This window comes from Symphalangus syndactylus, chromosome 11, assembly GCF_028878055.3.
Source record: "Symphalangus syndactylus isolate Jambi chromosome 11, NHGRI_mSymSyn1-v2.1_pri, whole genome shotgun sequence".
In the NCBI taxonomy this organism is placed as follows: Eukaryota; Metazoa; Chordata; class Mammalia; order Primates; family Hylobatidae; genus Symphalangus; species Symphalangus syndactylus.
Genome location: NC_072433.2, coordinates 38,308,871 through 38,336,241, shown reverse-complemented (window position 1 = coordinate 38,336,241; position 27,371 = coordinate 38,308,871). Strand labels below are relative to the sequence as shown.

At 49.2% G+C, this 27,371-nt stretch overlaps 1 protein-coding gene across 4 annotated transcripts; it reads left to right on the top strand.

The window, feature by feature from the left end:
* MMP2 (matrix metallopeptidase 2) lies at positions 1–27,371 on the top strand. 4 transcript variants are annotated; one of them, XR_008661104.2, is made up of 14 exons: positions 24–444; positions 3,712–3,938; positions 4,814–4,962; positions 6,097–6,225; positions 6,402–6,575; positions 9,307–9,480; positions 10,514–10,687; positions 12,935–13,090; positions 14,271–14,406; positions 18,039–18,175; positions 19,412–19,571; positions 23,863–23,972; positions 26,421–26,661; positions 27,346–27,371. XR_008661104.2 is itself a non-coding variant. In XM_055299274.2 (13 exons), exons 1-13 carry the CDS (start codon positions 292–294, stop codon positions 26,522–26,524), a joined length of 1,983 nt encoding a protein of 660 aa, XP_055155249.1. In that variant the 5' UTR covers positions 1–291; the 3' UTR covers positions 26,525–27,321. The 4 variants fall into 4 exon arrangements, 2 of the variants coding, with proteins under 2 accessions (XP_055155249.1, XP_055155250.1); XR_008661103.2 differs by lacking the exon at positions 27,346–27,371 and adding an exon at positions 27,182–27,321; XM_055299274.2 differs by lacking the exon at positions 27,346–27,371 and having other exon boundaries at positions 1–444; positions 26,421–27,321.

Genomic DNA, 27,371 nt, shown 5'->3' with positions numbered 1-27,371 from the left:
GCTGCATCCAGACTTCCTCAGGCGGTGGCTGGAGGCCGCGCATCTGGGGCTTTAAACATACAAAGGGATTGCCAGGACCTGCGGCGGCGGCGGCGGCGGCGGCGGCGGCGGGGGCTGGGGAGCGGGGGCCGGACCATGAGCCGCTGAGGCAGGCAAAGCCCAGGCCACCGAGCCAGCGGACCCTCGGAGCGCAGCTTTGCGCCGCAGAGCAGGCTCCAACCAGGCGGCGACGCGGCCACACGCACCGAGCCAGCGACCCCCGGGCGACGCGCGGGGCCCGGGAGCGCTACGATGGAGGCGCTAATGGCCCGGGGCGCGCTCACTGGTGCCCTGAGGGCGCTCTGCCTCCTGGGCTGCCTGCTGAGCCAAGCCGCCGCCGCGCCGTCGCCCATCATCAAGTTCCCCGGCGATGTAGCCCCCAAAACGGACAAAGAGTTGGCAGTGGTGAGTTGCTGCGCTGGCCTCAAGGAACCACGTTTAGACAAACTTCGGAGGCAAAGGATGGGGTGTCTCTCCCCCTGCCCTCGGCGGTGGGCACACAGCGTGGGGGAGGGTCTTCGGTAAACAACTTGGGGGGTCTTTGGCAAGCTATTGGAGTGATTTCTTGCAAACGGTGGGGGATCTTTAGTAAGCAAAGAAAACCTTTGTTAAACAATTTGGCAACCTTCAGCATACAGCAGTGGGGCGAAAAACAAGCCAGAGAGTGGGAGAGGGATGACCTGGCAAACTACTGGAAAGGGACTCTTATGTAAATAGTGGGGACCTCCTCTAGTATCTGGGACATTTGGCAAGGAGGGGGCGGTCTTTGTAAACAACTTTTGGACACATCTGGGCAGTTGCTAAGGGCTCTTGCCAAGCGTCTAGGTAGGCCTTTGGCAAACAGCTAAAGGGGTCGTTTTTGCTAATGTAGGACTTTGGGAACGGGGCTCTGGCACACAATTTGGGTAAACTCAATGTGTGCATAAGGATGGGAGGGAGCTTGGCCAAAGCCGGGCTTAGCAAACTTCTAGGAACCTTCGGCACAGATCCGGAGAAGGACCTTTAAATAAACAGCTCGAGGGGGCCATTTGGGAAGTGATTGTGGCAGGAGGGAAGCAGAGAGCGCATCTTTTCTCCTGGCTTAATGGACAAATTAGTCAAGGGCTGGGCTTCGGAAAGTTTCCTCGAACTTCTCCAAAGGGTCGGAGAAAAGAAGGAGAGAGCTGGCCCGGCAGGAGGGAGGAGGAGTGGGGCAGGCGCTGGAGGGCCCGGCGCGTGGGGCGGGGGCGGACTGCGCTCCGCTCGGGTCGGAGAGCGGCCAGAGAGCCCTCTTTCCTGGCTGGGCTCCCAAACCGCTGTTCAGATGTTGTCTTGTGAGCGTGCGCGCGCCTGGCTGGAGGGGCACTGAGCCTGGCCGCAGTGTTGCGTAAGTAGGGCCTGAGGAGAGAGGCAGGCCAGGGGCCCATCAAGATGTCCTTTCCAGTCCAGGGGATATCTGCTCCCTTGTTGCCTCAGCCACCCTGCCCTCCAGCCTCCCCCTCAACCTGTCCGGGAGAAGACGCCCATGCCCTCTGGTCACCCTAGGAACTCCTTCAGGAGGTGACACCTACCCTCTCCCAACTCTCACCCTTTCCAGGCAGCTAGGTCTCAGCCCCCTCTGGATAGATGGGTTGGGAAACCTCCATACGTTTTTAGAGGGCTACTTTTTTCAAGGGTCTGGAGCTGGCTGGCATAAAGATGCGGCTGTTGGGTGGGGGTGAGAGTGGAGCTTTGGGACGATGACAAAGCTACTTGGGTTCCTACACCTTTTCCAGCCAATGGGTCGCAGGATGAACCCCTAAAGTGGGGTTCAGCCTGGGGGCCACATGGGTTCTTGGCTTGCACAGGAAGGAATTCAAGAGCAAGCCAACAGAGTAAAGTGAAAACAAATTTATTAAGAAGGTAAAGGAATAAAAGGGTGATTATTCCATAGGCAGAGCAGGGAATGGGCTGCTTGACTGAGTATACATATGGTTATTTCTTGATTATATGCTACACAAGTGGTGGATTATTTAAGAGTTTTCCGGAAAAAGGGTGGGGAGTTCCTGGAACGGAGGGTTCCTCTCCCTCTTAGACCATGTAGGGTAACTTCTCGATGTTGCTATGGCATTTATAAACTGTCACAGCGTTGGTGGGAGTGTCTAATGTATTTAACATGCTAATACATTATAATTAGCATATAATGAGCAGTGAGGACGACTAGAGGTCACTCTCATTGCCGTCTTGGTTTGGGTGGGCTTTCTCCAGCTTCTTTACTGCATCCTGTTTTATCATAGGGGTCTTTGTGACCTGACCTGTATATTGTGAAATCAGTCCTACCAACCTCCTGTCTCATTCTGTGACTAAGAATGCCTGCCCTCCTGGGAATGCAGCACAGCAGGTCTCAGCCTCATCTTACCCAGCCCCTACTCAAGATAGAGGTGCCTGGTTTGAACACCTCAGACAAATGGAAGTCTGTGTTGTCCAGAGGCAATGCAGTGGGGGCTTAAGAAGATAGCTCTGGACTTAGATGCTTGGCTTCAAATCAAAGAGTGCATGAACCAACCAGCTGGCCTAGTGATGATCTTGGGCAAGTGACTTCTCAGTTTCTTCATCTGCAAACTGGGAAATTTCCTATCTCAGGGTTAAAAGAGAGGTACTCTTAGGTGCTTATCTAGCACATGGTAAGTACTCAATAAGCAGTAGCCATTATTCTATTCTATTATTATTATTGTTATGTCCTCCATTTCCCCTTTCCTAACTACATGCAACAAGGCTAGGACCATTGTCAGAAGATCTCCTGGCTCCTTTCACCATTCTAACACAGTACTTATCACATACTTCATTTTGTTTTATTTGTGATCTATCAGCCTCCCTGCTAGGATTTGAACCTTAGAGACAGAGTTGTCTATCTTGTTCACCAATTTTTCCTCAGCAGTAGCACTGGGCTTGGTACATGGTAGGTATTAAAAAGTATTTGTTGAATAAATAAATGAGTCAGTTGCTCCCTGAACCTCTGCAGGGACCTGCTCAGTTTTGGCCTCAGTTTGGGCAGGGCCAGTTGTATGGCTCCCGAAGGACAGGACTACTTTCTTTTTGCAAATGGCTGCTTCAGGATTTGAACCCAGGTCTGTCTGCTGCCAGAGCCCATGCACATAGTCCTTGAATCTCTTTAGAAGAAAAAAGGAGGAAAAAAGTCCCCAAGTCACCAGCTGCAAGGTAGATAAATGAGTGGATAGAGGTAAAGGAGGGATGCTGGAGTATCGCGTTTCCATATCACAGCCTCTGGAGCCAGATTGCTTTGTCCCAAATCCACATCTACCATTTGTGAACTGTGTGATCGTAAGCAAGTTTCTTAACCTCTCTGTGCTTCAGTTTCCTCCTCTGTATAATAGAGTTAGTATACCTACATTATAGAGTTTTGAGCTTTAAATGAGTTAACATATTCTGACTTTAGTGCCTGGACATATAGTCAGCACCCAGCACCAACTAGTGGTAGCCATGCTCTCTATAGCTGTATGTCCTGCCGCTCAACTAATGGGTGACAGTGCTGGTTTGGGAACCCAGTACTCCACTCAGAGCTCTGGGACCCCTGGCTTATATCTTGTCTGGACTATGGCACTGGGTTGGGGGGCTGATTGCTACAGTCTGCTTTGGTCAATACTGTGCCATCCTAATGTGGCTGCTTGCCTTGGGGTTGTGCATTTCTTTCAGCAATACCTGAACACCTTTTATGGCTGCCCCAAGGAAAGCTGCAACCTGTTTGTGCTGAAGGACACACTAAAGAAGATGCAGAAGTTCTTTGGACTGCCCCAGACAGGTGATCTTGACCAGAATACCATCGAGACCATGCGGAAGCCACGCTGCGGCAACCCAGATGTGGCCAACTACAACTTCTTCCCTCGCAAGCCCAAGTGGGACAAGAACCAGATCACATACAGGTGCCGGGGCAGGGCTTGGGGAGACAGGGCCATTGGGCTGAGGGACAGGAGTCTCCTTGACCCATGCATTCGCTCCACTCAGGGGATCCATGAGGTGTCTTTTGTGAAGGCTTGGCATCTTAGGGAGTTTCAATACACAGTTCTTAGAAAATGAAGTCAGACTTGAGTTTCATACTTGCTAGCCATGAGACATTGGGTTACTTTTCAGTGCTGTGAATGTTGGCTTTCCAATCTGCAAAATGGGGCTTAAAAAATGCCCTTCTGTGGTTGGTTGGGGAACTAAGCTAGATTGAACTAATACAAACGGCTTCTATGATTTTTGACACAGAGCAAGAGTGTAGTAATGATAGTCACTGTTACTGTTTTTAGATGAGGTCATTGGGATGGGCAGAAGGAACGTGATGATTGGTAGCTAATTGGGTTTAGCAGCCCAATTGGGTTATAATTGGTTGCTAATTGGGCCAAGAGCTGTGCTCTGTCTGGGTGGTGCTGGGTTCAAATGGTGAGATCTTTGCCCTATGCCCCATAATGCACTACTTATGGCCCTCCCCCACCAGCCAGAAGTGACAGATGGAACTCCTGAGCTGGGGCCTAAAAATGTTGGCTGGCCTGGGACTCCCTGGGTCTTCAAGGCATTCTGGGAAGGTTGTCCTTGGCAGTGAGCCCTGCCCAGCCTACACACATATACACGCAGGCACATGCTCACATATACAAACACATACCTGTGCACCCTTCCCATGCTTGTGCATATACTTGTGTGTTCACATACACACACACACTCAAACTTTTTCATATATCTGTGCACACACACATATTGCATATACACACACTTATGCACATGCATACACACTCACATGCATTTCTACCACCTCCAGGATCGTTGGCTACACGCCTGATCTGGACCCAGAGACGGTGGATGATGCCTTTGCTCGTGCCTTCCAAGTCTGGAGTGATGTGACCCCACTGCGGTTTTCTCGAATCCATGATGGAGAGGCAGACATCATGATCAACTTTGGCCGCTGGGGTAGGCAGAAGATGGGGGCAAAAGAGGGGCCGGCAGGGATCAGTGTTGAGACGAGGGGATGAGACGGACATTAGAGGGGTGTGGGGATCCTGAGGGTGGCTTAGATAGGACAGTAGATGGTGTGGGCCCTGGGGGTGGTTTAGATGGGGGCAGCACAACACGGAGTAGACACTGGAGAGCCACGTTGACATGCGGGCAGATGGTGTGCTGTGGTGTAACCTGGAGGCCGTCTAAACCCGAAGCAAGTGGTCTACTGTGCTGTCCAATATGGCAGCCATTAGGTAGAATATACATGGCTATTTAAATTTAAATTAGATAAAAATTTAAAATCAGTTTCCTGATCACACTGGGCACATTTCAAGTGCTCAAAAGACACAGGAGGCTAGTGACTATTGATTTTGGACAGCACAGACACAGAATATTCCTCTTATCACAGAAAGCTCTTTTGGATGATGCTGGTAGACACTGAGGAACTGTAGATATATGAGAGTGGTTTGGAAACAGTGGAGCAGTGTAGACATGAGAGGAAGGGTCATAAAACCTGGGGCCAGGGGGCCATGTGAGTTTATGGTGTGAACACTGCCAGTAGCACAGACATAAAGGTAGGTGGTATAGACACTGAGTGGTAAGTGATGAAGGTAAAGAGCATGGAAACAATGTAGACAAGTGGGTGGGTGGTACAGGCCTTGGTGACAAGGTGGGCATGAGGATTTGTGTTGCGGATATTGGTGATAGTGTGACACGAAGGCAGGATTGTGGTTAAGAGGACAGTATTGACAGGATGGAGGATGGCATAGACACTGGGGATGATGAAGATAGAGGTGAGGACACTAGTGTGACAATGTGGGTATGTGGTAGATATAGTGTCATGGTGGTAGAGTAGACAATGAAGGTAGAGGGTATGGATACTGGGAGTCATGTAAACCTGGGAGAGCAGTGTAGACGATAGGATGGTAACAGCCAGGTCAGCAGATCTCTACTGAGCTCCTGTTCACAGTCCTGGATAACCCCACTGGGACAAGGGAAGGGGACAGATGCTGGGTGGGCTGACAGGCTCCACACGTAGATGGAGTGTGGAGGGGTTTCAGGGTCTAGGTGGCACAGCTAGAAGCTAAGACCCAATGTGTGTTTCAGAGCATGGTGATGGATACCCCTTTGATGGTAAGGACGGACTCCTGGCTCATGCCTTCGCCCCAGGCACTGGTGTTGGGGGAGACTCCCACTTTGATGATGATGAGCTATGGACCTTGGGAGAAGGCCAAGGTGAGAAAGGGGCCCTCTGCATGCCCCAGACCTTCTCTCCTGTCCTCTCTCCACTCCATCTGCTTGGACCAAAGAGGTGGGAGGGGAGGAAAGTCACACATCTGGGTGAGTCAGAATCTTGGTCTCCAAAGAAGGCCTGGAGAAGTCCATCCTCCCCCTTCCATGTCACCCTTTAGTGGTCCGTGTGAAGTACGGGAATGCCGATGGGGAGTACTGCAAATTCCCCTTCTTGTTCAATGGCAAGGAGTACAACAGCTGCACTGACACCGGCCGCAGCGATGGCTTCCTCTGGTGCTCCACCACCTACAACTTTGAGAAGGATGGCAAGTACGGCTTCTGTCCCCACGAAGGTAAGCATCCACTCTAGTCCACAAGACTTTCCACCCCAAGCCTCCAGCTTCCCAGGCTCCCCACTGTGCTCCGCCCTCCACACTCTCCAGGACTGGCTGGCACTGCCAGTCAATGAGCATCCCTCCAACGTCCTTCACTCAGTTCCCCCCCATCCTGATCTGAGCCATTGCTGTTTCTCTCCCACCAGTACCATGATGAACTTAGTACCTTAATTAAATCAAGTCGGTTTTTTTTAAGTTTCACCATTAGCAATCATTTAGGAAGTCACAGATTTGATTTGCTAATTATTTATTTCTCACATATATTGGAGTGAACTTAGAACTATTGCAATGCCCAGTGGTTCTCTCTAGAACCAGTCTTTACACTTCAGTCAAGATTGATACTTCAAGGGCATGAGGAAAGGCTTGCTGGTAGCTGGAAACCTAGCAGTGTGATAGGGAGGCAGGATTCAGACCAGGGCTGGACTCAACCTGGTTTGTGGACTCCAGCTGAGGAATTTCAGCTATTGCTCCTGCCTTGGTCCTGATGCTGCCTCTGCTAATGCGTGTGTGTGTGTGTGCGTGTGTGTGTGTGTGTCTGGGCATGGGGGCTATACTATCTGCCTCTCTTGGGCACTGTCTTTTTCTGCCTCCCGTCTAGCTTGTGTCTGCATCTCTGTGTCTTGATAAAGACTTTAGGCTTGACTCTGTGTTTGTGTGCTTGTCAGTGCCTGAGACGCAACATTTCAGAGATTTTGAAGCCACATGGGGGAAATCTTTTAAAATGGGGTACACATATTGACATATACACTCAATCCTTTTTAAAAATATCCTTGACACACTTAATAGTCATAAATCACAAAAAGACAGTGTATGTAACTTCATACTCTATGAAGTCATCATATTTGATAATTCTGCAGATTGAAAGCCCAGAAAACCTGGGGAAAATGGAAAAAAGTCTGAAAATTTTTAACACTATCTTCTTTCCCATCTCACAGAGACTCTTTAATCTACGTAGACTAAAGACCGTCTTTTTGTCTGTAATTTTATGTCTGTGAATCTCCCTAACCCCATTGTAACTGAAGACTAAGCACCAACCATCTTGACAGAACGAAAGAAACAAAGAGCTAGTTAATTCCCTTCCTGTTTACACTTTTATTACCAGAACTAAACTTTATATTAAGTAACAGTTTAAGCCATTGACCATTAATAAGTCAGAAATTTTGAAATAAAAATATTTTTTGTATCTTGCGTTTCCCGGTAGGGATTACATGTGGCGTTAACCTTTCCCTATGTCACCCCTCTGATAGGAACAGAATGCTTTGGTGATAGATAGATGTGGAAACAGTTGTATTTCATAAATTTGGGAAGGGTTATTGCCTGCATTGGACATTAGCCATTTACTTTGTGCTTAGCCAGATGCAAGTACGCACAACACACACGTGTCTGGGTCTCGAGGCAGAGATTCTTGTTACTCAGCCCCTGCTGACCGCTGAGTCAGTGTCTGATTCTTGCCATCCTTGTCAGGGGAATTTGGGAGGAGACAGGGGCTTCCTGGGTGGTAGAAATGGGAGGTCAGAGGCAGGGGGCTGGCATTGGTCGAAGTTAACACTTTGCCTTTCTCAACTCTGAGGCCACTAAGGTATCTGGACTCAGTCTTGCTTTTTCTCTAGGTGCCATTGTTTCTGGCATTGCAGGTCAAGGTCTTTTGGTAGAGAGGGGAGCGGTGAGGATACAGGGCCTCGAGTTCTGTGGTGGGAGGCCAGGGAATGTGCTCCATTCCGGCTATGGTGGAGTTAACGGGGGCTGGTGAGGTCACCTCTGGCGCTGTTGTGCACAGATGGTCCTTGTTATGGACTTGTGGTTTTGCTGGTTGGCAATTCCAGAGACACACCATTTTTTAGCTTTGAGTGGATGAGGGGAGGACGGGGAGAATCCAAGACAGACAGGCCAGGCTCTGAACCCCACTCCCTCCTCCAGCTCTCCATTTATGGCCCCTGTCTTGAAGATGTCAAAGTAGGAGCCCAGAGGGTTTAGTAAAAGGGACCTGAAGGCACCACCTCCTTCTCCCTCCCTCCTCCTCTTCTCTCTTTCTCTCCTTCCTACAGAGACTGCAACAAGGCCATCCAGGAAGGGGCCTGGGGTTGACAGGAAGTAAAGCAAGCTTTCTGTGTATGCGTGTGCACACACACACATACATGTATGAGAGTGACAGACTGAGCAAGAGAGATTGAGATTTGTGCGTTTTGTAGTTTTTAGTTACAACCTTCATTCACTTCGTTCATTTCTGTGACCATGAGCAGTTTGAGAATCAGCTTTGTCCTAGCCTTGATTTCTCCACCTATCAAATGGAGAGAGATTCTCATGGTCCTGCCTGCCATGACTGATATATTCATGTCATACATCATTATTACAAGAAATTTGCATGGTACAGGCGTGGACCAGGCAGAATGGACAGTGCCCTTGGGGCTGAGGCAGGGTTCTAGAAGCCCTTGCTGTGTGCCAGGTGTCAACCATCTTGTTGTTGGGTAGTCCACAAGGTCTCAGGGGAGGGATTGGGATAACCAGGGAAGCAGGGGTTCTCTCTGGGAGCTCAGAGAAGCAGCTCCTTACCAACCAGTAGAGATGTTTTCTTAATATTTTAACAATGCATCAACTTCACTGGTGTGAACCGGCAGGTGGGCAGCCAGCCAGCCCTATGCCCATGGAAGCATGTCTCATTCACATCCTTCCCTCTCTCCCCCACCCCTAGCCCTGTTCACCATGGGTGGCAACGCTGAAGGACAGCCCTGCAAGTTCCCATTCCGCTTCCAGGGCACATCCTATGACAGCTGCACCACTGAGGGCCGCACGGATGGCTACCGCTGGTGCGGCACCACTGAGGACTACGACCGCGACAAGAAGTATGGCTTCTGCCCTGAAACCGGTGGGTGCCACTGCCTCTCCCTCTCTCAGGGCCCAGCACCTGCTATCTGATAAAAAAAAAAAAAAAAAACCCATAGGACTCCCTGTGCCCGCCTCCTTTCCCCAAGACAGGGGTGCTAAGACATCGTGCAAATGACATCCACGCCCAAGATGTATGTCCGTGTAGCTTGTCAGGATACTTGTCACCTGGTATGGCCTGGGCACTGAAATCAGACAGGATACTTGTCACCTGGTATGGCCTGGGCACTGAAATCAGACAGGATACTTGTCACCTGGTATGGCCTGGGCACCGAAATCAGAACAGACATTGGGCATCAACAGTTGAATTGGTGACACCTAAATGTCAGGTCTGCTCAGGATCCTCTGACCGACCTGCATCCCTTTTCTCTTAGGCTCTCTGACAGATACTTCTCTCTCCTCCTCTCCAACCCTGCAGTCTCTCTTCCCTGCCTTTCCTGGTCTGTATCTCCACCTTTTAGTCTGTTTTTATGAAGAGCTCCCTGCTTTCCTCCCTGTCTCCCTCCTGCCCTCCTTCTCTCTGTCCCTCCCTGCTTTCCTTCTTCCCTTCCTCCAACAGGAATTTACTGAGCGCCTGCTTTGTGCAGCAGACACAGAGGTTGGTCTCTGCAAAGCCCTGCCCAAGGGGGCTCACAGTTGAGGGGCTGGTGCTGGTGCCATCAGCTTCATCCAACTCCCTTTGCCCCTAGCCCATCTGCCCCCTTCCATGGGAGGCTCATTAGAACTCTGGAATCTGGCTTCCTGGGTTTGAATTGCAGCTCTGATACTTCCTAGAAGTGTTGGCTTAGGGAAATTTCATCATCTCTCTGATCTGTTTCCCATCCATGAAACGCGGTGCTATTCAGTCCCTCCTGCACAAGGCTGTTGTCAGGGGTGGGTGAGATGAGTCTAAAGATACAGTGGCTGGGACTGAGTCTAACTTAGGTGTGGTTTGTTAAGGTCAGCGTCATGTCATTGCTCCTGGTGGTAGCCTCAGACTCTTTGCTGCGCTTTGACCCGTATCCCTAACCCCACAGCCATGTCCACTGTTGGTGGGAACTCAGAAGGTGCCCCCTGTGTCTTCCCCTTCACTTTCCTGGGCAACAAATATGAGAGCTGCACCAGCGCCGGCCGCAGTGATGGAAAGATGTGGTGTGCGACCACAGCCAACTACGATGACGACCGCAAGTGGGGCTTCTGCCCTGACCAAGGTACGAGGCCCTGGTCATTGGACAGAGACCCTGGACATTGCCCTTGCCCCTAAACTTGCTCCAAAAACCTTCCTGAGACCTCACCCACTTCAAGCATAGACATTGCCCCCCAGACACCCACCTACCCAGACCCGCCCACCTGGGCTGAGACAATGCCCATCGCTGGTGGAGCCAAGATCCCTGCTTAGATCCTGCCCATCCAGGTGGAGGCACAGCCTCCAAAATCAGACCCTGGTAGACCAGATGCAGCTACCCGCCTCCTGGGTAAGAACTGGCCTTCCTGAGGGGTCACTGCTCTTGCCTTTCCCTTCAGCCACCCTCCAGGCGGGCTTGTGACTACCAAAATTGGCTGAGTTCTGAGCACAGGTTACCAGAGAGACAATTCTCCTAAGAGACACTCCCACTACACAAAGAGGTGCCTTTAAGGAGCTGGTAGGCAGCAAAAGAAAGGAAAAAAGGAACAGCCTCATGCTTGATCTGACCCCATGGTCCACGCAGCCCTAGGGGAGCCCCCAGAGCCCTCCCTCCCCCATCAGTCAGCACCATCTGTTACCAGGGTATAAATGGTGGGTCCTCGTCAGTCCTGGGTGCTGAGGATGGAGCTGGCTGGGACAGCTCTCTGCCCCCCAGGACTCACAAGCTCAGGGGAGAGAGTGACCAGGAGACAGCTTGTGACCTTACTATGTGCTCAGTGTAGTGAGCAGGGTGCTTGGGGCCCTGTGCCCGCTCTAGGCTACAGGGCCCAGGGTTACAGGGTTGCTTAAAGCTCCCTGGTGGCCCATAATGGCCAGGTCAGAGGGCAGGTCCAAGGCCTGTCAGAATTGGGCAAGCCTGTCTTTGTGTTACTTTCATTCTTTTTAATCGTCATGAGATGGAACTTGGCAGATGTCAGTGGATAGAGGGTGGCCAAAGGAGGTTTTCTTATCCCCTGCTAAATTCCTTGCTAGGACACAGTCTGATTTTACCAGCCTAAAGGTAGGATTCTCCATCTTCCTGAGTGGTTCAAGGATCCAGAGCTCAGTGGCTCACCCAGGGTGAATATCATAGTCCCCTAGGGCTGCCATGACAAAGTGCCACAAACTGATGGCTTCAAACAAACCCCGTGTATTCTTTCATGCTTCTGGAGGCTGGAAGTCTAAAATCACAGTGTCAGTAGGGCCATGTTCCCTCTGAAGTATGCGTCACTCCAGTCTATGCCTCTGTCATGACATGGATGGCCTTCTTCCCCCTCTGCCTGCCTCTCCTCTTTTTTTTCTTTTTTGAGATGGAGTTCTTGCTCTTGCCCAGCTGGAGTGCAGTGGCATGATCTCAGCTCACTGCAACCTCTGCCTCTTGGGTTCAAGTGATTCTCCTGCCTCAGCCTCCTGAGTACCTGGGATTACAGGCATGCCCCACCACACCTGGCTAATTTTGTATTTTCTCCATGTTGGTCAGGCTGGTCTCGAACTCCTGACCTCAGGTGATCCACTTGCCTCCGCCTCCCAAAGTGCTGGGATTACAGGTGTGAGCCACCGTGCCTGGCCTCTCTCCTCTTCTTGTAAGGTCACAAGCCATATCAGATTAAGGGCCCACTCTGGTCCACTCTGACCTCATTTTAACTTGCATCTTAATTACATGTGCAAAGACCCTAATTCCAAATAAGATCACATTCATAGGTCCCTAGGGTTAAGACTTGGGTAAATCTTTTTTGGGGGGACGCATTTAACCACGACAGGGTGTGACACGGGTTTTGCTCGCTGGCTGTGGCTCAGCCTGTGCAACCACGCTAAGTGGGAGTGGTTTTTACTGCTTTCACCTGGGCAGAAATGGTGGCAACATGGGGCCAGCCTATCCCCACTCTCTTACCTCTTCAGAGAGCATGAGGAGCTGGGTTTGTAGAGCTCATCTTTTATAGAGAGACACAAAAAGCCAGGAAGCAGGATTTTAAAATGAATGGGGTTTTAAATAGAAAATTCTCAGATACTGCTTGTCCTGTTCCTTTATAGCACACCTGTCCTGATACTGACTTGGAAAGAGACAAGAGGACTTTGGCTGACCCCACTAGGAAACAATAGGCACTAATGCCGTAATTGTGTGTTGATCCCAGAATTCTCAGGAAAAGAAAGAAAAATCAACATATGCCGCTTCCTGGGTTCTCAGCCTTACTGTGGGGCTGTCCTCAAAAGTCTGCCTCACTGGGTCAGGTCCTGATTTCTCTCTCATCTCTCTTCCTGCCTTTCAACCCTTTCTCCTCCCTGCAACCCTCAGGGTACAGCCTGTTCCTCGTGGCAGCCCACGAGTTTGGCCACGCCATGGGGCTGGAGCACTCCCAGGACCCTGGGGCCCTGATGGCGCCCATTTACACCTACACCAAGAACTTCCGTCTGTCCCAGGATGACATCAAGGGCATTCAGGAGCTCTATGGTAAACCTCCGGGCGGGGGGTGGGGGTGGAGGGTGGGGAGTGGGGAGGTCATGTAGCCTGGGATGGAGGCCCAGGGGGTGGGACCAGCAAGATCTCATCCAGCCAGGAGTGCAGGAGACAAGGGCAGGAAATGGGAGTGTTGACCTGGTCCTGGGAAGGCAGAGCAGTTCTCCAAGGGGATACTTGGATAACTCTTCCCTATCCGAACAATGCTAATATCCATGTCACTCTTAGTGTTCCATTTCTGGGTTTCTCCCATTTTCTAGGTGAGTAAGGTCACCTGGTGCAAGGTGACACAGGTTTGAGCAACCCAGTGGAGTTTAGAATCCAGGAAAATAGCCAAGTACAGGACAGAATTTTCCATAATGTGGAATGACCTTAACAATACGGGGGCGGAAGTTTCTAGTTTTCATAATAAGCTTTGATTCTAGTATGTAATAGAAACAGAACAACCAGTGCCTTAAGCCAATTATTATTTATTTATTTATTTATTTATTGTTGGTGCTTACAGTGAGGCTAGAGTTTAAAAAGTCAGTTCATTTTTTAAAAATATTTAATGGTCCTGGTGAGATCTGAGCCAGGCCAAAATGGTGAAAATGCTGTTTGAGTGATGAAGTTTGGGGACTGCTAGACTCAGGAAAAAGCCCAAGGTCTGCCGTGAGAGGTGCTGGGTTCAAATGTGGCCTCTGCCCGTCACTAGCTGCAAGATATTGTGTAAGTCTTTATACCTCTTTGGACTCAGTTTCCTCATCTCTAAAATAATTGCTTATCATGAAAAGTGCCATACTCTCAGTGCTGGACACACCAGTGGCCCCCTGACTGCCCTTACTCTTGTGGGTATAAGAATCTGAGCTTTGGGTTTGACTCCTTTGGTAAGTCACTCAACTTTTCTGGGCCTCAGTTTCCTCACCTGTGAAATGGTGCAATAATGATACCCCACTCCCAGGGCTATAGAGAGGACTGATTTGGGTGATGTCAGTAAAAAGCATATATAAAGTACAAAGGGCCTCGGGACTCGCCAAGTCCAGGCATCTTCTTGTTATCTTACGGAGCTTACACTAAGGCCAGAAGATAATTTGTTCTGACTCTTAGCTGGTCAAGTGGGCACCCCTGGGGGCTCAGCCTGGTGGGGAGAACCTCTGGAGCTGCAGAGAGTCTAAGGTCAGGTGTTCTCCCCCAGGGGCCTCTCCTGACATTGACCTTGGCACCGGCCCCACCCCCACACTGGGCCCTGTCACTCCTGAGATCTGCAAACAGGACATTGTCTTTGATGGCATCTCTCAGATCCGTGGTGAGATCTTCTTCTTCAAGGACCGGTGAGTGCAGGAGCTTACTTCTTGTCCTCCTTGTCTCCTGTCTTCTGCTCTTATGCCATTATTCTTTTCCCTCACTCTTTGCTGAAGACTCCACCAAGTGCTTCGCAGAATGATCTGTATTAGGCAGTTTCTGCTGTGTATCAAACAACCTCCAGGTTTCAGTGGATTTGCACCCAAGCATTTTGTTTGCTTTCTCATAGTCTGTGGGTCTACTAGTTATCTTGGCTTTCAGCTACAGTTTGGGTTCAGGTATGCTCTGCCTATTGTTCTCATGGGATTAGCAGCTACTCTTGGCAGATGACAGGGTGCAAGAGGCCAAACTGAACTATACAAGCTCATTTAAAGCCTCCACTCACATCTTGTCTGAGAATATTCCACTGCCTGAAATAAGTCACGTGGCCAATCCCAACACCTACCCTAGAGGGTGGTACTGCAAAGTCACATGGAAATGCATATGAATGCATAATCCTAAAATCGAAATTGAGGGAAGAATTGGGAACCATAATTCAGTCTACCACAGGCCTTCTTCTGGAATGGCATTGCCTTCACATGGCCAAATTACTCTGTGTTTGGGTGGTGAGTGACTGCAGAGTAGAAAGAGATGGTATTCTTCATGCTATAGTTAAAGATCACCATTCAGTTGACTAAAGGCTGAGGTTTACTCTAGTGCCCTAGTTCCCTGGAGAATGGCAGGCAGTATCTAGGACCTCATTAAAGGGTCTGTCCTTCCATTCTTCTATCATCCATCCATCTACCCTTCCTTCCATCCATCCATACCTATATCTTTCCATCCATCATCCATCCATCCAGCCAGCTATCTATTATCCATTATTTATGATCCAGCCATCCAATATTCATTATTCATCCATTTATTCATTCATAGAGTGTGGTAGTTGAGAAAATGGACTCTGAAGCCAGATTCTCTGGGTTAGAATTCTGTAACTGCTACTCACTGGTTATATAATCATAGGCAAGTTAATTAAGTATCTTCTTTTTACCTTGGTTTCCTCATTTATAAAATGGGCTAATATTCCAACCTATCTCCTAGGGCTGTTGTAAGGATTAGATGAACTTAGTGCTGAGAACAAAAACGATGCCTGACACAGAGTAAGTGTATTCATATTAGCTATTGTTATTGACAAATAATTGTTTGGCATCTACTGTGCCAAATACTTTGCTAGGCTTTAGTAGCTGGAGGAGGAAGAGTGATGCTCTCGGGACAGTGGGGTGGGGGGCTGCTAGATCCGTGTTCTCAAAGACAGGCTCATGGGCCTCCTATAACAGAACCACCTAGAGTGTGAGTATTAAAAGGTGGTTTTCTGCCCCAGCTTCAGACCCTCCTGACTGGAACTCTAGGGCTAGGCCCCAGGAATCTGCATTTTAGCAAATTCTCCCAGTGATTCTGATGCACATTAAAGTTTGTGCATCACAAGTCCAGTTTGAGAAATAGGCATAGAGAACTGACATGGCAGGATGAAAGAAAAGTGATCGCAGAGGCATTAGGTGCTTTTGTGAGCACGTCCCAGTCAAGGAAGGCTTCACAGATGCAGCAGCATTTGAGCAGAGCCTTTAAAGGAGAAGCAAGAATCTGATGGGGGTGACAAGTTAGGAGGTTCTTTGAGACAGAGGGACCTGCAGAGCCAAGCCATAGTGATGTGAAAGTTTCTGGATTAGCCAGCGAGAATCTGGTGAGGCTAGAAGATGTTCCATAAACTTTCAGGAAGAGTTTCCTCTACTCTAGGCACTGGGCCAGATTCTGGGGTGCAGATGCCTTGCCCTTCATAGGGTCTGCTAGCCAGTGGGGAAATGGCAAGAATGCAGTGAGAGATAAGACTTAGAATGTAGTGAGAAATCAGGTCCCATCAGGCCTCAAATGCCCAAATCAGGATATATGACAGCAGATGTCAGCACTGCTCTGCAGTCCCCATTGTAAGGATCTGGCAATGTCCTTCATCTGGAGCTCCTCCCACTAAGAAAGCCCTGACCACACATGCAGATCTCAGATGTGTGGGGCCTAGGAAAGGATGCTGAGCCCAGACCCAGGCTGGAGCCATCCCTGGCCTACCACATCACAGTTTTCTTTCAAAAGGAACTTGACGAGTGTTTAATGGACTTATTTGGTTAACCAGTAAATATTAAACTTCAACCAAGAGCAAAAATTGCTGCTAGGCACTGGTGAGGGTGGAGGTCATGAAGGACAGTATCGCAGGGTGATTAAACTCAGACTTTGGAGTCAGATCTGGATTTGAATCTTGGTAATAACTAATTTACTTAGTCATTGATGTGGTAATAACTAAGTAATTTGAATCTTAACCTCTTTGAGCTTCATTTGCTAAATAAAAATTGTGACACCTTCCTATGCTAGGATGATTTTCTGCAAATAACAGAGACCATCCCTCTGCAAACTCAATCCAGCCTAAACAGTAGAGAGAAATTGCTTTCATATGGTACAAAGTCCAGGGGTAGAGCTGCCTGCAGGGGCAGAGAGAGGGTCAGTGGCTTGATGTCTTTGTCCACTGCTAGCCTCTGCACTGACTTCATCCTAAGGCCGGTTCTCCCTCATGGTCACAAGAAGGCTACCAGTGGCAATTGGGGCTCTAATTCCTGCCCTCTCCCAGGAAGCAAGAGAGAAAGAGACACGCACAGGTACACACACACAGACCCCCAGATGTTAAATACAAGTCTGTGTGTTCCGTCTTTACACCACTGTAAGTCATATGGCAACTGCTGAATCAGTAACAGTGCTAGGGAATGCTAAACTCTGATTGGCTTAGACTGGTGGTTCTCAAACCTTGGCATGCATTAGAATCATCTGGAAGGCTTGTTAAAACACAGATTCTGGGCCCCAAGCCCAGAGATTCTTATCTGTAGATCTCTGGAAGGACCCAATCATTTGCATTTCTAATGAGTTCTCAGGTGACGCAGATGCTGCTGGTCAGGAAACTGCACTTTGAGAACCAGTGGCTTAGACCAATCAGTATCTACCCCTAGAATGGGGGTTGGGGACACAGGGTCTGAGGAGGTGAAGGCTGGATCATAAATGTGGAGTTTTGTGAAAAAGGATGGTGGGGAAATAGATAATTAATGCCAGGTAGACCATCCAGAGTGCATGCTGTCTTAAAAGATTGTGAGGATTAAATTACATGGCACATAAAGCGCATGGCATTTAGTAGGACCTCAATAAATGATAACTCTTACTCTTGACAAAGTACACAAATTCATTTCATTTTAATTCAGGAAATACTTGAGTGTCATCAGCTGCTGCCCCAGTTGGCCTCTAATCAAATAGAAGAGTTAAGACAAACAGACACTACTGTTTCAGGCACTCAGAGTTGACGATTTTGAGAGGCTTAGAGAGGGAAAACACAATATGGACAGAGGTAGTCAGGGAAGGCTTCCTGGAGGAGGTAGAGGGAGATAACAGGGTAGGAGGATGTTTCTCAGCTCAGCAGATTGCAGACAGGAGCTCTGCCAGTTCTCCAGTCCTTCTCCAACCTTCCTTTGATCTTGCCTCCCACTCCCATCATGGAATCATCTCTGGGATGTTTCTGGGCGGGTTTGGGGGGTGCATGTTGTTCGAGCTGCAGGGTGACTGAAGATGTGGTCTCCTGTGCCTCCTTGCCTCCTGCCAGGTTCATTTGGCGGACCGTGACGCCACGTGACAAGCCCATGGGGCCCCTGCTGGTGGCCACATTCTGGCCTGAGCTCCCCGAAAAGATTGATGCGGTATACGAGGCCCCACAGGAGGAGAAGGCTGTGTTCTTTGCAGGTGTGTGGGAAGTACCCTTCCTTGGCCCTCAGCTCCACAGGGCTCTGCACCAGGGCTCCTGGGTGTCCCAGGCTCACTCCCCCTCCCAAACCACAGTTCCTATGCACCCGTGGGTGCTCCCTCTCCTTTAAGGATTCATTCTTTCAACATTATTTCCCAAAGTGCACAACTCCTCTGGGAGACTGGTTCCGACACCCAACATCAGATGGCATTAACCCTCAGTGTACACATTTCATTTTCTTAATTCTTTTCAATCCATCTCATTTCTTTTCTAGAAGAAAAAAAGTCTCAGTTTAGTGCTGGTGTGTCCCTAACGCCTTTGTAGTGATACAGTCTTTGGCAGGTAACAGTTTTAGTTCGAATGTTTTAAAGAATACTTGTTTTCATTTTTACTTTTAAACATAAATTGGTTTTAACAGAGGTAGTTAGTTACAATAGGGTGGAGTTTCAAATCAGGACAGAAACGGATTATTCAGTAACTGATATTTTGACAGCGAAAAAACATTTTTTAATAAATCTGTTTTTAAAGATTTCAAAATGAATTCACTGAAAGCAGAATGTTAAGTAAATAACAGTACAAGGAGCCCCTAGAAGTGGTAGAAATCATCAAGGTGAGGTCTGTATGGCTCAGGTTTGCTCATTTAGCATTTATTGGAGCATTTCCATGCACTGGGCTTTGCCAGACCCTGGGGATACCAGCTCTGCCCTCACATTGCTCACAAACTACTCAGGGAGACAGACAGCTGGGCTGTTATGAGGGATAAAGAAGGACTTAGGAGGTCCTCACTGCCCTGGTCTGAGGTGGGATCCTAGAGAAGATAAAGGCTCAGCCAAGACTGTGGGTACTTATTGTCTCCACCACCTGGCTCCCATCTCCCCCAGTCCACCATAATCATGGGTCCCGGCCAGGACAACTGCTGGCTCCTAGGGCACCTTTTGGCAAATTAGCAGAAGGTGCCTCTTCACGGCAGCAAGGCCCTTAGAGTGCACGACTTGGTGAGCAGAGTGTGAGCTGGATTTATCCCCCAACTCACGTTGACCAAGCACCTTCTGTAATTGACTTCTAAAGCCCTCTGTGTGAGCCCTGATTCTGGCCACTGCAACCAGGAGTGAGCAGGAAGTTGCACTCTGTTGGGAATGGCTGCAGTGGGGCCCGTGGACAGACAGATGATGGGAGGAACAGGCTGGCCTAGGGCATGTCAGTAGCAGCCAACACACCATTTGCTTCCACCTCAGGGAATGAATACTGGATCTACTCAGCCAGCACCCTGGAGCGAGGGTACCCCAAGCCACTGACCAGCCTGGGACTGCCCCCTGATGTCCAGCGAGTGGATGCCGCCTTTAACTGGAGCAAAAACAAGAAGACATACATCTTTGCTGGAGACAAATTCTGGAGGTAAGGGAGGGCGGTGGGTAGGACAGCAGCACAGTTGGCTGCGAGAGACAGAGAAGCCGCCCTGAGGCTTCAAGCCTCCTGGGTTGAGTTCAGAGGTCGGTGGGCTCTGGATGCCCTCTCTCTGGTCTCTAACCTCTGGTCTCTAGCACCTCTGAGATGTTGCCAAAGGTGAACCATTCTTGTACACATTGCTGATATAATTCTGGTTGGAATATCCTTTCTCTTTGCAGAATTCTTTTGATTGGCCCATGTCTGGTCTGGACCCCCACATTTTGAAATGACTCACTGAAGAAGGGGGTAATAAAAATAAAGATAATAACTGCTCCTACTGACACTATGTGCCAGAGACTGTCCCAAGGGCTCTATGGGATAGGAATTATTATTCCTCCCATTTTACAGATGAGGAAATTTGGGTTCAGGAAGGTTAGGTAACCGTGGCTGGGCACAGTGGCTCACGCCTGTAATCCCAGCACTTTGGGAGGCCAAGATGGGAGGATCACTTGAGGTCAGGAGTTCCAGATCAGCCTGGCCACATGGTGAAACCCCATCTCTACTAAAAATGCAAAAAAATTAGCTGGGCATGGTGGTGCATGCCTGCAATCCCAGCTACTAGGGAGGCTGAGGCAGGGGAATCACTTAAACCCAGAAGACAGAAGTTGCAGTGAGCTGAGATCACACCACTGCACTCCAGCCTGGGCAACAGAGCGAGACTCCATCTCAAAAAAAAAAAGAAAGAAAGGTTAAGTAACCAGCTTGGAGTCACATAGCCAGGTAGGGACAGGTTGGGATTTGAATCCTGGCATTCTGTCTCCTGGGAAAACATGTTAATCTTCACTCTTCACTACTATTCTATACCTGAGATGGTGGAATGGGGGTTCCAAGAGATGGGGGAACATGAAGGCAGAGGACAAAATATGAAGAAGACTTAGAGATGGATGCACCAGTCATCCATAGAAGCCAGCATCCAAATCAGACCCCTTGGAAGGAGCAGGTGCCCTGTGTCATGCCCACAGCAGGCCCATGGCTGTGGGTGCAGGTTGGCAGGGGAACAGTTTGGAAGCAGGTGGTTCTGTGCTCCAGGTTATCTACAGGAAAGGGTCCAGTTCTGAGGGGCTATAGTCATGACCAGGGAACCTAATATCCAGGAGTGGCTGATGAGAGGTAGCCCAGACCTCAAGAGTTTGACTGTAATTCTTCACACTCTTTAGAAAAGGAAATAGAGGTCCAAACAAATTAAATAACTTGCCCAAGCTATTGAGAGATGTGTGTCTGCACAAAGCCAGGATTATAGCTACTTATCTTATATTCTAACCGAGTACCCCCTCCACTATACCTGCCAGTCCATTTGATTAGTGAGGAAAGAGTAGTTGGGGCACAAAGACTTGTGGTGTGTCTTTCCATCCCCTCCCTCCTGGTATCCCCACATTATTTCCATGGCTGCCACTGCATCTGGGCCCTACCCAAGAATTTTAGAGGGCACTTCCTGAGGCCTTCGTCTGCCATCCCCAAAACAATTCCGCTTACTTCCTAAAGCCTCTGTCTTCTCCCCCTTCCCTCCTCCCCACTACTCTGCCCCCCAGCTGCCCTGCATTCAGAAACTTTATATCCCAGGCCTGCCCATGTCAGGGTGGAATTCCAGACATATTGCTAAGACACTTAGCAACCTAAGCTGATTGATATCTCAAGCCTCAAGAAAGAAAACAGTCAGGCAGGAAACCACAGAGCAGGCTTTCCACCCACAGGCTCCAGACACTAGCCCCAGACAGTGTGCGCACACACACACACACACACACACACACACTGCAAATGGCATCTCAGCATTGTAGGAGCCCTGAATCTCCAAGTCTTAGAATTGTGGCTGGTGAGCGGCACAGACCCACAGAAACGTGAATCTTAGAATCCTAAAGCCCTGATGTTTTCAAATTATGGTGTTGGAAGGACTTTTTAAATCACTTTCCCATGCACTGTATCTATGTAAACATGTAAAAACAGACCTGTTCCTAGCATGTAGGAACATGATCGTGTGCGCACATGCACACACACACACACACACACACACATACACAGGCATGGAGGTTGTGGCAGTGCCTTGCTGGATTTCCAGGCACAGTTATTTGCCTCCCAGTCCTTTTCCACACAAGCCCACCTCCCAAAGCCAGAGCCAGGACAGACAGCCTACTCTGCAGAGGAACCACCCTGAGACTTCCTGAAAAAGGGCAGAGCTGAAGGGCCTATCAGAAGCTCTGGGCTGGCTTCCAAAGGAGACAGATCTCTATTCCAAGAGAAGTGGTGAATGAGCTTGTGACACTGGCCCTGCCGTGGAGTCTGCAGAGGCCCCAGAGGCATCTTTGCTGGAGAAGGAGAGAGAGCCCCACAGTGACAGAGGCTGAGCAGCTGTCCTCAGCATGCCGGAAGAGCTCAGGCCCTGCTTGTAGAAGCTTTCAGTAAGCCACGAATATATGTTCCACATCTGCTGTGTGCCAGGCGCTTAGCTAGCTGCTGGAGAGACGGGGGTCAAGAAATCATCACACCCTGCCGTCTTGTAGTTTCTAGTAGAATGAGGGAAAATTATGTAAACACATTTGAATCAGATAATGATGGCTCTCAGTATGGGGCCTCTACCATAGCCCAGCCTGAGGCTATGCATGCCACCTATATTTCTCAGTTGAGGTAGATACTGTTAGCTCCTTTTCCCGTGTGGAAACTGAGGCTAAAGTGGCTCAAGGAAAAGCTGGGACACAAATATCTGTGTCCTTAACATCTGCTATACATGGCAACTTCTACAGCTGCAGAGAAGTACCACATCTTCTGACACCACAGTGCTTGTATTCTTTCTGGATGAAAAGAACTTGGAAGCAAAATAATTCTCTTATCTGAGCCTCAGTTTCCTCATCTGTAAAATGGGCTTGACTTCTGCCATCCCCATCTTCTGTGGGTAGAATGAGAAAGAAATGAGGGCCAGTTCAAGTGTGGGACACACATCTCCAAACCATCCTAACGCTAGGGAATGTAGTTTGAGGGCTCAGTGGAGGTGCCTTGGATGGGAGTGTCGGGATTTTGAGCTAGGGAACTTGGTTTTGGTGACCCAGGGCATGAGGAAGCATGCCAGGTTTTGTAAGAACGAGTCTTATGCTGCAGCTGGGATTAAGGGAAGGCTTTAGTTCTTCGGGGTGATGGCTGAGGGAGAAGTCCCCTCTAGAAGGGAGCATATAGGGAAAGCTGCTGTTGGGGTCCAGGGTGGAGGTGGTCAAGTCTGGCTGCAGAGAGGAAGACAGCCCACTAGGAGGCACTGTGGAGCAAAGGGTGGCTGCTACCAGAATGGGATGCAAACACAGATTCATCTAGAAACAGCTCCACTTGGGCAAGACTTGATCTTGTTTACTAGGATATCCCTAGCTCCCATAGTGGGAGCTCAGTAAATATTTACGGAATAATGAAGCGGAGAAGCAAAGGAATCAACATGACAGCAGCATTTAAAAAGTTCTCCAAAAATCTTAAAAGACAGAAGAGTTGCTGGCCAGGGAGAAGAACATACCAACTGATGCCCAAAGTATTTACCTGAATTAAAGGCGGGGCCCAGGATTGCTGCCGCTGGAACTGAAGTGGTATGTGGCCCACCCTGCGACTAACAGGCCTTGGACTCACACGTACCTTCCACCTTGCATTGTAACCTCACTGCCCCAGCCATGATCATCTCCCAGGGCAGGGACTGTCATCTCCCTGTGGCAGATGAAGAAGCAGCAATTTTTCCAAGCCATGAAGTGAAAGAATGTTGGGGCAGATTCCCATCTCTGGGCTTCTAGTTTAGCACTCCTCGGATTACAGCAGGGATTTGTTTGTAAGGGAGCTAACATTTCTTAAGTACTTACTAAACATTTATGAGACATGGGGATAGAGGCTTGGCATGTGCTGTTTTATTTAATGCATGTATTAAATTAAATACACTAAATTAGACACAACCCCATTTTACAGCTGGTAAAACAGAGGCTGTGTGGAAAGTGGTTAACACACTGTTCGGCATGTAGTAAGTGCTTTATAAGTGTTAGCAGTAATCATGAGATTGTTTTTATGGGGTTATCCAAAGTCATATAATTAAAAGTTGTAGATCTGAGGCTCAGACTCAGGTCTGATTCCATGCCCTTCCTTCCACTGCAGCTGGCTGCTTCCCTGAAGGGCTAGGTCCAGTTTCCGAGGCCTACCCAGGAGCCATCAACTGGGTGCTCCCATCCAGGCCGGGGGCAAGTGTCCTTTAGAGAGGCCCTGCTGGTTCACTGTGTCTGTTTCTTTACAGATACAATGAGGTGAAGAAGAAAATGGATCCTGGCTTCCCCAAGCTCATCGCAGATGCCTGGAATGCCATCCCCGATAACCTGGATGCCGTCGTGGACCTGCAGGGCAGCGGTGAGCCGCCTAGGACTGTCTCCGCTTTCTAGGACTACCCGTCCCTAGCCAGGGCCCAGCTCCTTGCAAACACACACTTCTTCATTGTGCAGGGCAGGCAGGCAGGCAGCGCCCGGGAAAACAAATCAACTCCTTCATCCCAGTGCTGGGAAGGTTTCCAGATCCCTGACCTCTGCTCCTTGGCCTGGCTCCAGGCAGTAAGACCCAGAAAGACTTCTCACAGCTGCAGGGCTTGGAGCCAGGGCAGGGGAGGGTGGAAGGCCTGGGCTGGGGGAGAAGGAACATGGGCTCTGTGCCGTGGATTCATTCTGGGGTTTGATCCCAGGCCTTTTGGGCTTTGCAGGAGGCCTGTGACCACCTCCCATTAGCAGCAGGATGACTCCATTTGAGACAAGGCAAACTTTGTCATGCTCTGTTGCTCATGTGGCAAAGATCCTCCACTCAACCAGTTTGCCCCTGGCCCCCTGCTGATTAAAACACAACCAGTAGCAGCAAGGGATAGAATTTGGAGTTTGAAAATCATACTCTTGAGGAGGCATCTGTGAGCTCTCTAGGGTCCTGGAAATGGGTCCAGTTTGGCTTTTTTAGAGGAGATTTTAACTAAATTCCACAGATTTTTTTTTTTTTTTGAGCACCTACTGTACGCTAAGCACAGGCCCTCACCTCCAGTAGCTGAAGGTCTTACATGTCCAAGAAAAAGCAGTGTACAATCAGATGCTAGATTAGGGGTTATCTTCAAGAATAAACATCTATTGGGCACCTAGTACATGCTAGCATATTAATAGTAAATGAGATTATGTATGTCAGGAATCACAAACTCCAACAGCTCCGTGGGTCAGGCAGGTAGCACAAATGAGTAAAGCAGGCAGGGGCAGACAGTGGGGAATTGTGGAGTCTGCGCGGAATCAGAGAGCATGTGCCTCATTTACAGGAGACGCTTCCTTCTCACCTTCAGATAATTATTGGCAGGCAAGATTAGGGGCCTAGGCCAGCTGCCATGGTTCACACCTGTAATCTCAGCACTCTGGGAGGCCAAGGCAGGAGGACTGCTTGAGCCCAGGAGTTTGAGACCAGCCTGGGCAACATAGTGAGACTCTATCTCTAAAAAAAAAATTTAAAAAAACATTAGCTACACATGATGGCACATACCTGTAGTCCCAACTACTGGGGAGGGTGAGCAGAGAGGATCACTTGAGCCCAGGAGTTTGAGGCTGCAGTGAGCTGTGTTCATGCCACTGCATTCCAGGCTGAGTGACAGAGTGAGACCCGGTCTCAAAGAAAAGAATGGGGCCTGGTGTTGTTAGATATTCTATATTAGATATTCTAGTTTTTTTAAAAGAAGCCAGAAATCTGTACTTCTGTGTGACTTTTCTGGATGTTTACATGTTGGCAAGTTATTCAGATTTAAAGACAAAACAAAACAAACTTGTGAGAGTCAAATAAAACCCATCTGTGGGCCTGATAGGACTGGATGTATCCTGTTTCGCCACCTCTGGTACATGCAATGTGCTTAGTTTGATGCTTGTGTTAAGTGGGATTATTGTTTTTAATAATAGGATGTGTTATCTGACTTAATGCTCACTGCAATCCCTAGAAGGTTGATATCTTTATGCTCATCTTAGAGATGAGCAAACAGGGAATAAGAGAGCTTATTTCACAGCCATTTCCCTTCTTCCACTCCCAGAGGGGGCTCTTCTGGGCTTTTGTTGTGTTTTGTTTTTGTTTTTGTTTTCTTTTCTTCAGTCAGCTCAGGTTGAAACAATTGAATTTTTTTTTTTTTTTGAGACAGAGTCTCCCTCTGTCACCCACGCTGGAGTGCAATGGCATGATCTTGGCTCACTGCAAGTTCCACCTCCCGGGTTCACACCGTTCTCCTGCCTCAGCCTCCCGAGTAGCTGGGACTACAGGCGCCTGCCACCATGCCCGGTTAATTTTTTGTATTTTTAGTAGAGAGGAGGTTTCACCATGTTAGCCAGGATGGTCTCGATCTCCTGACCTCGTGATCCGCCTGTCTCGGCCTCTCAAAGTGCTGAGATTACAGGCGTGAGCCACCGTGCCCGGCCATAATTGAGTTTTTTTTTGGGTGGGGGACAAGGTCTTGCTCTATCACGCAGGCTAGAGGCACAATCATAGCTCACTGCAGCCTCGAACTCCTGGGCTTAAGCAACCCTCCCATGTCAGCCTCCTAAGTAGCTTGGACTAAAGGAATGCACCACTATATCCAGCTAACTTTAAATTTTTTTTGTAGAGACAGGGGTCTCTCTATGCTGCCCAAGCTGGTCTCGAACTCCTGGGCTCAAGCAATCCTCCTGCCTCAGACTTTCAAAGCTCTCTTCTGGTTTAAAAGCTTCTTCCCTATGCCAGGCAGAAATTCAAAGTTCCCAGGAACCTTCTGTGTGCCAGAATGTCAGGATAAGGGGGTCACAGTCTCTTCTTTCTCTATCCCAGGTCACAGCTACTTCTTCAAGGGTGCTTATTACCTGAAGCTGGAGAACCAAAGTCTGAAGAGCGTGAAGTTTGGAAGCATCAAATCCGACTGGCTAAGCTGCTGAGCTGGCCCTGGCTCCCACAGGCCCTTCCTCTCCACTGCCTTCCATACACCGGGCCTGGAGCACTAGAGAAGGACCCGGAAGGGCCTGGCAGCCGTGCCTTCAGCTCTACAGCTAATCAGCATTCTCACTCCTACCTGGTAATTTAAGATTCCAGAGAGTGGCTCCTCCCTGTGCCCAAGAATAGATGCTGACTGTACTCCTCCCAGGCGCCCCTTCCCCCTCCAATCCCACCAACCCTCAGAGCCACCCCTAAAGAGATACTTTGATATTTTCAATGCAGCCCTGCTTTGGGCTGCCCTGGTGCTGCCACACTTCAGACTCTTCTCCCTTCACAAGCTTCTGTGGCTCACAGCACCCTTGGAGCCAATGGAGACTGTCTCAAGAGGGCACTGGTGGCCCGACAGCCTGGCATAGGGCAGTGGGATAGGGGCATGGCCAGGTGGCCACTCCAAACCCCTGGCTTTTCACTGCTGGCTGCCTTAGAACCTTTCTTACATTCGCAGTTTGCTTGTATGCACTTTGTTTTTTTCTTTGGGTCTTGTTTTTTTTTTCCACTTAGAAATTGCATTTCCTGACAGAAGGACTCAGGTTGTCTGAAGTCACTGCACAGTGCATCTCAGCCCACATAGTGATGGTTCCCCTGTTCACTCTATTTAGCATGTCCCTACTGAGTCTCTTCTCCACTGGATGGAGGAAAACCAAGCCGTGGCTTCCCGCTCAGCCCTCCCTGCCCCTCCCTTCAACCGTTCCCCATGGGAAATGTCAACAAGTATGAATAAAGACACCTATTGAGTGGCTGTGTTTGCCATCTGTTTTAGCAGAGCCTAGACAAGGGCCACAGACCCAG

Excerpts from the sequence above, each read along its gene's own strand:
- MMP2 (XM_055299274.2), top strand. The coding sequence starts at position 292 with ATGGAGGCGCTAATGGCCCGGGGCGCGCTCACTGGTGCCCTGAGGGCG. Across the intron at positions 13,091-14,270 it reads GGGCATTCAGGAGCTCTATG|GGGCCTCTCCTGACATTGAC; the intron begins GTAAACCTCCGG and ends GTTCTCCCCCAG. Across the intron at positions 19,572-23,862 it reads GCTGGAGACAAATTCTGGAG|ATACAATGAGGTGAAGAAGA; the intron begins GTAAGGGAGGGC and ends GTTTCTTTACAG.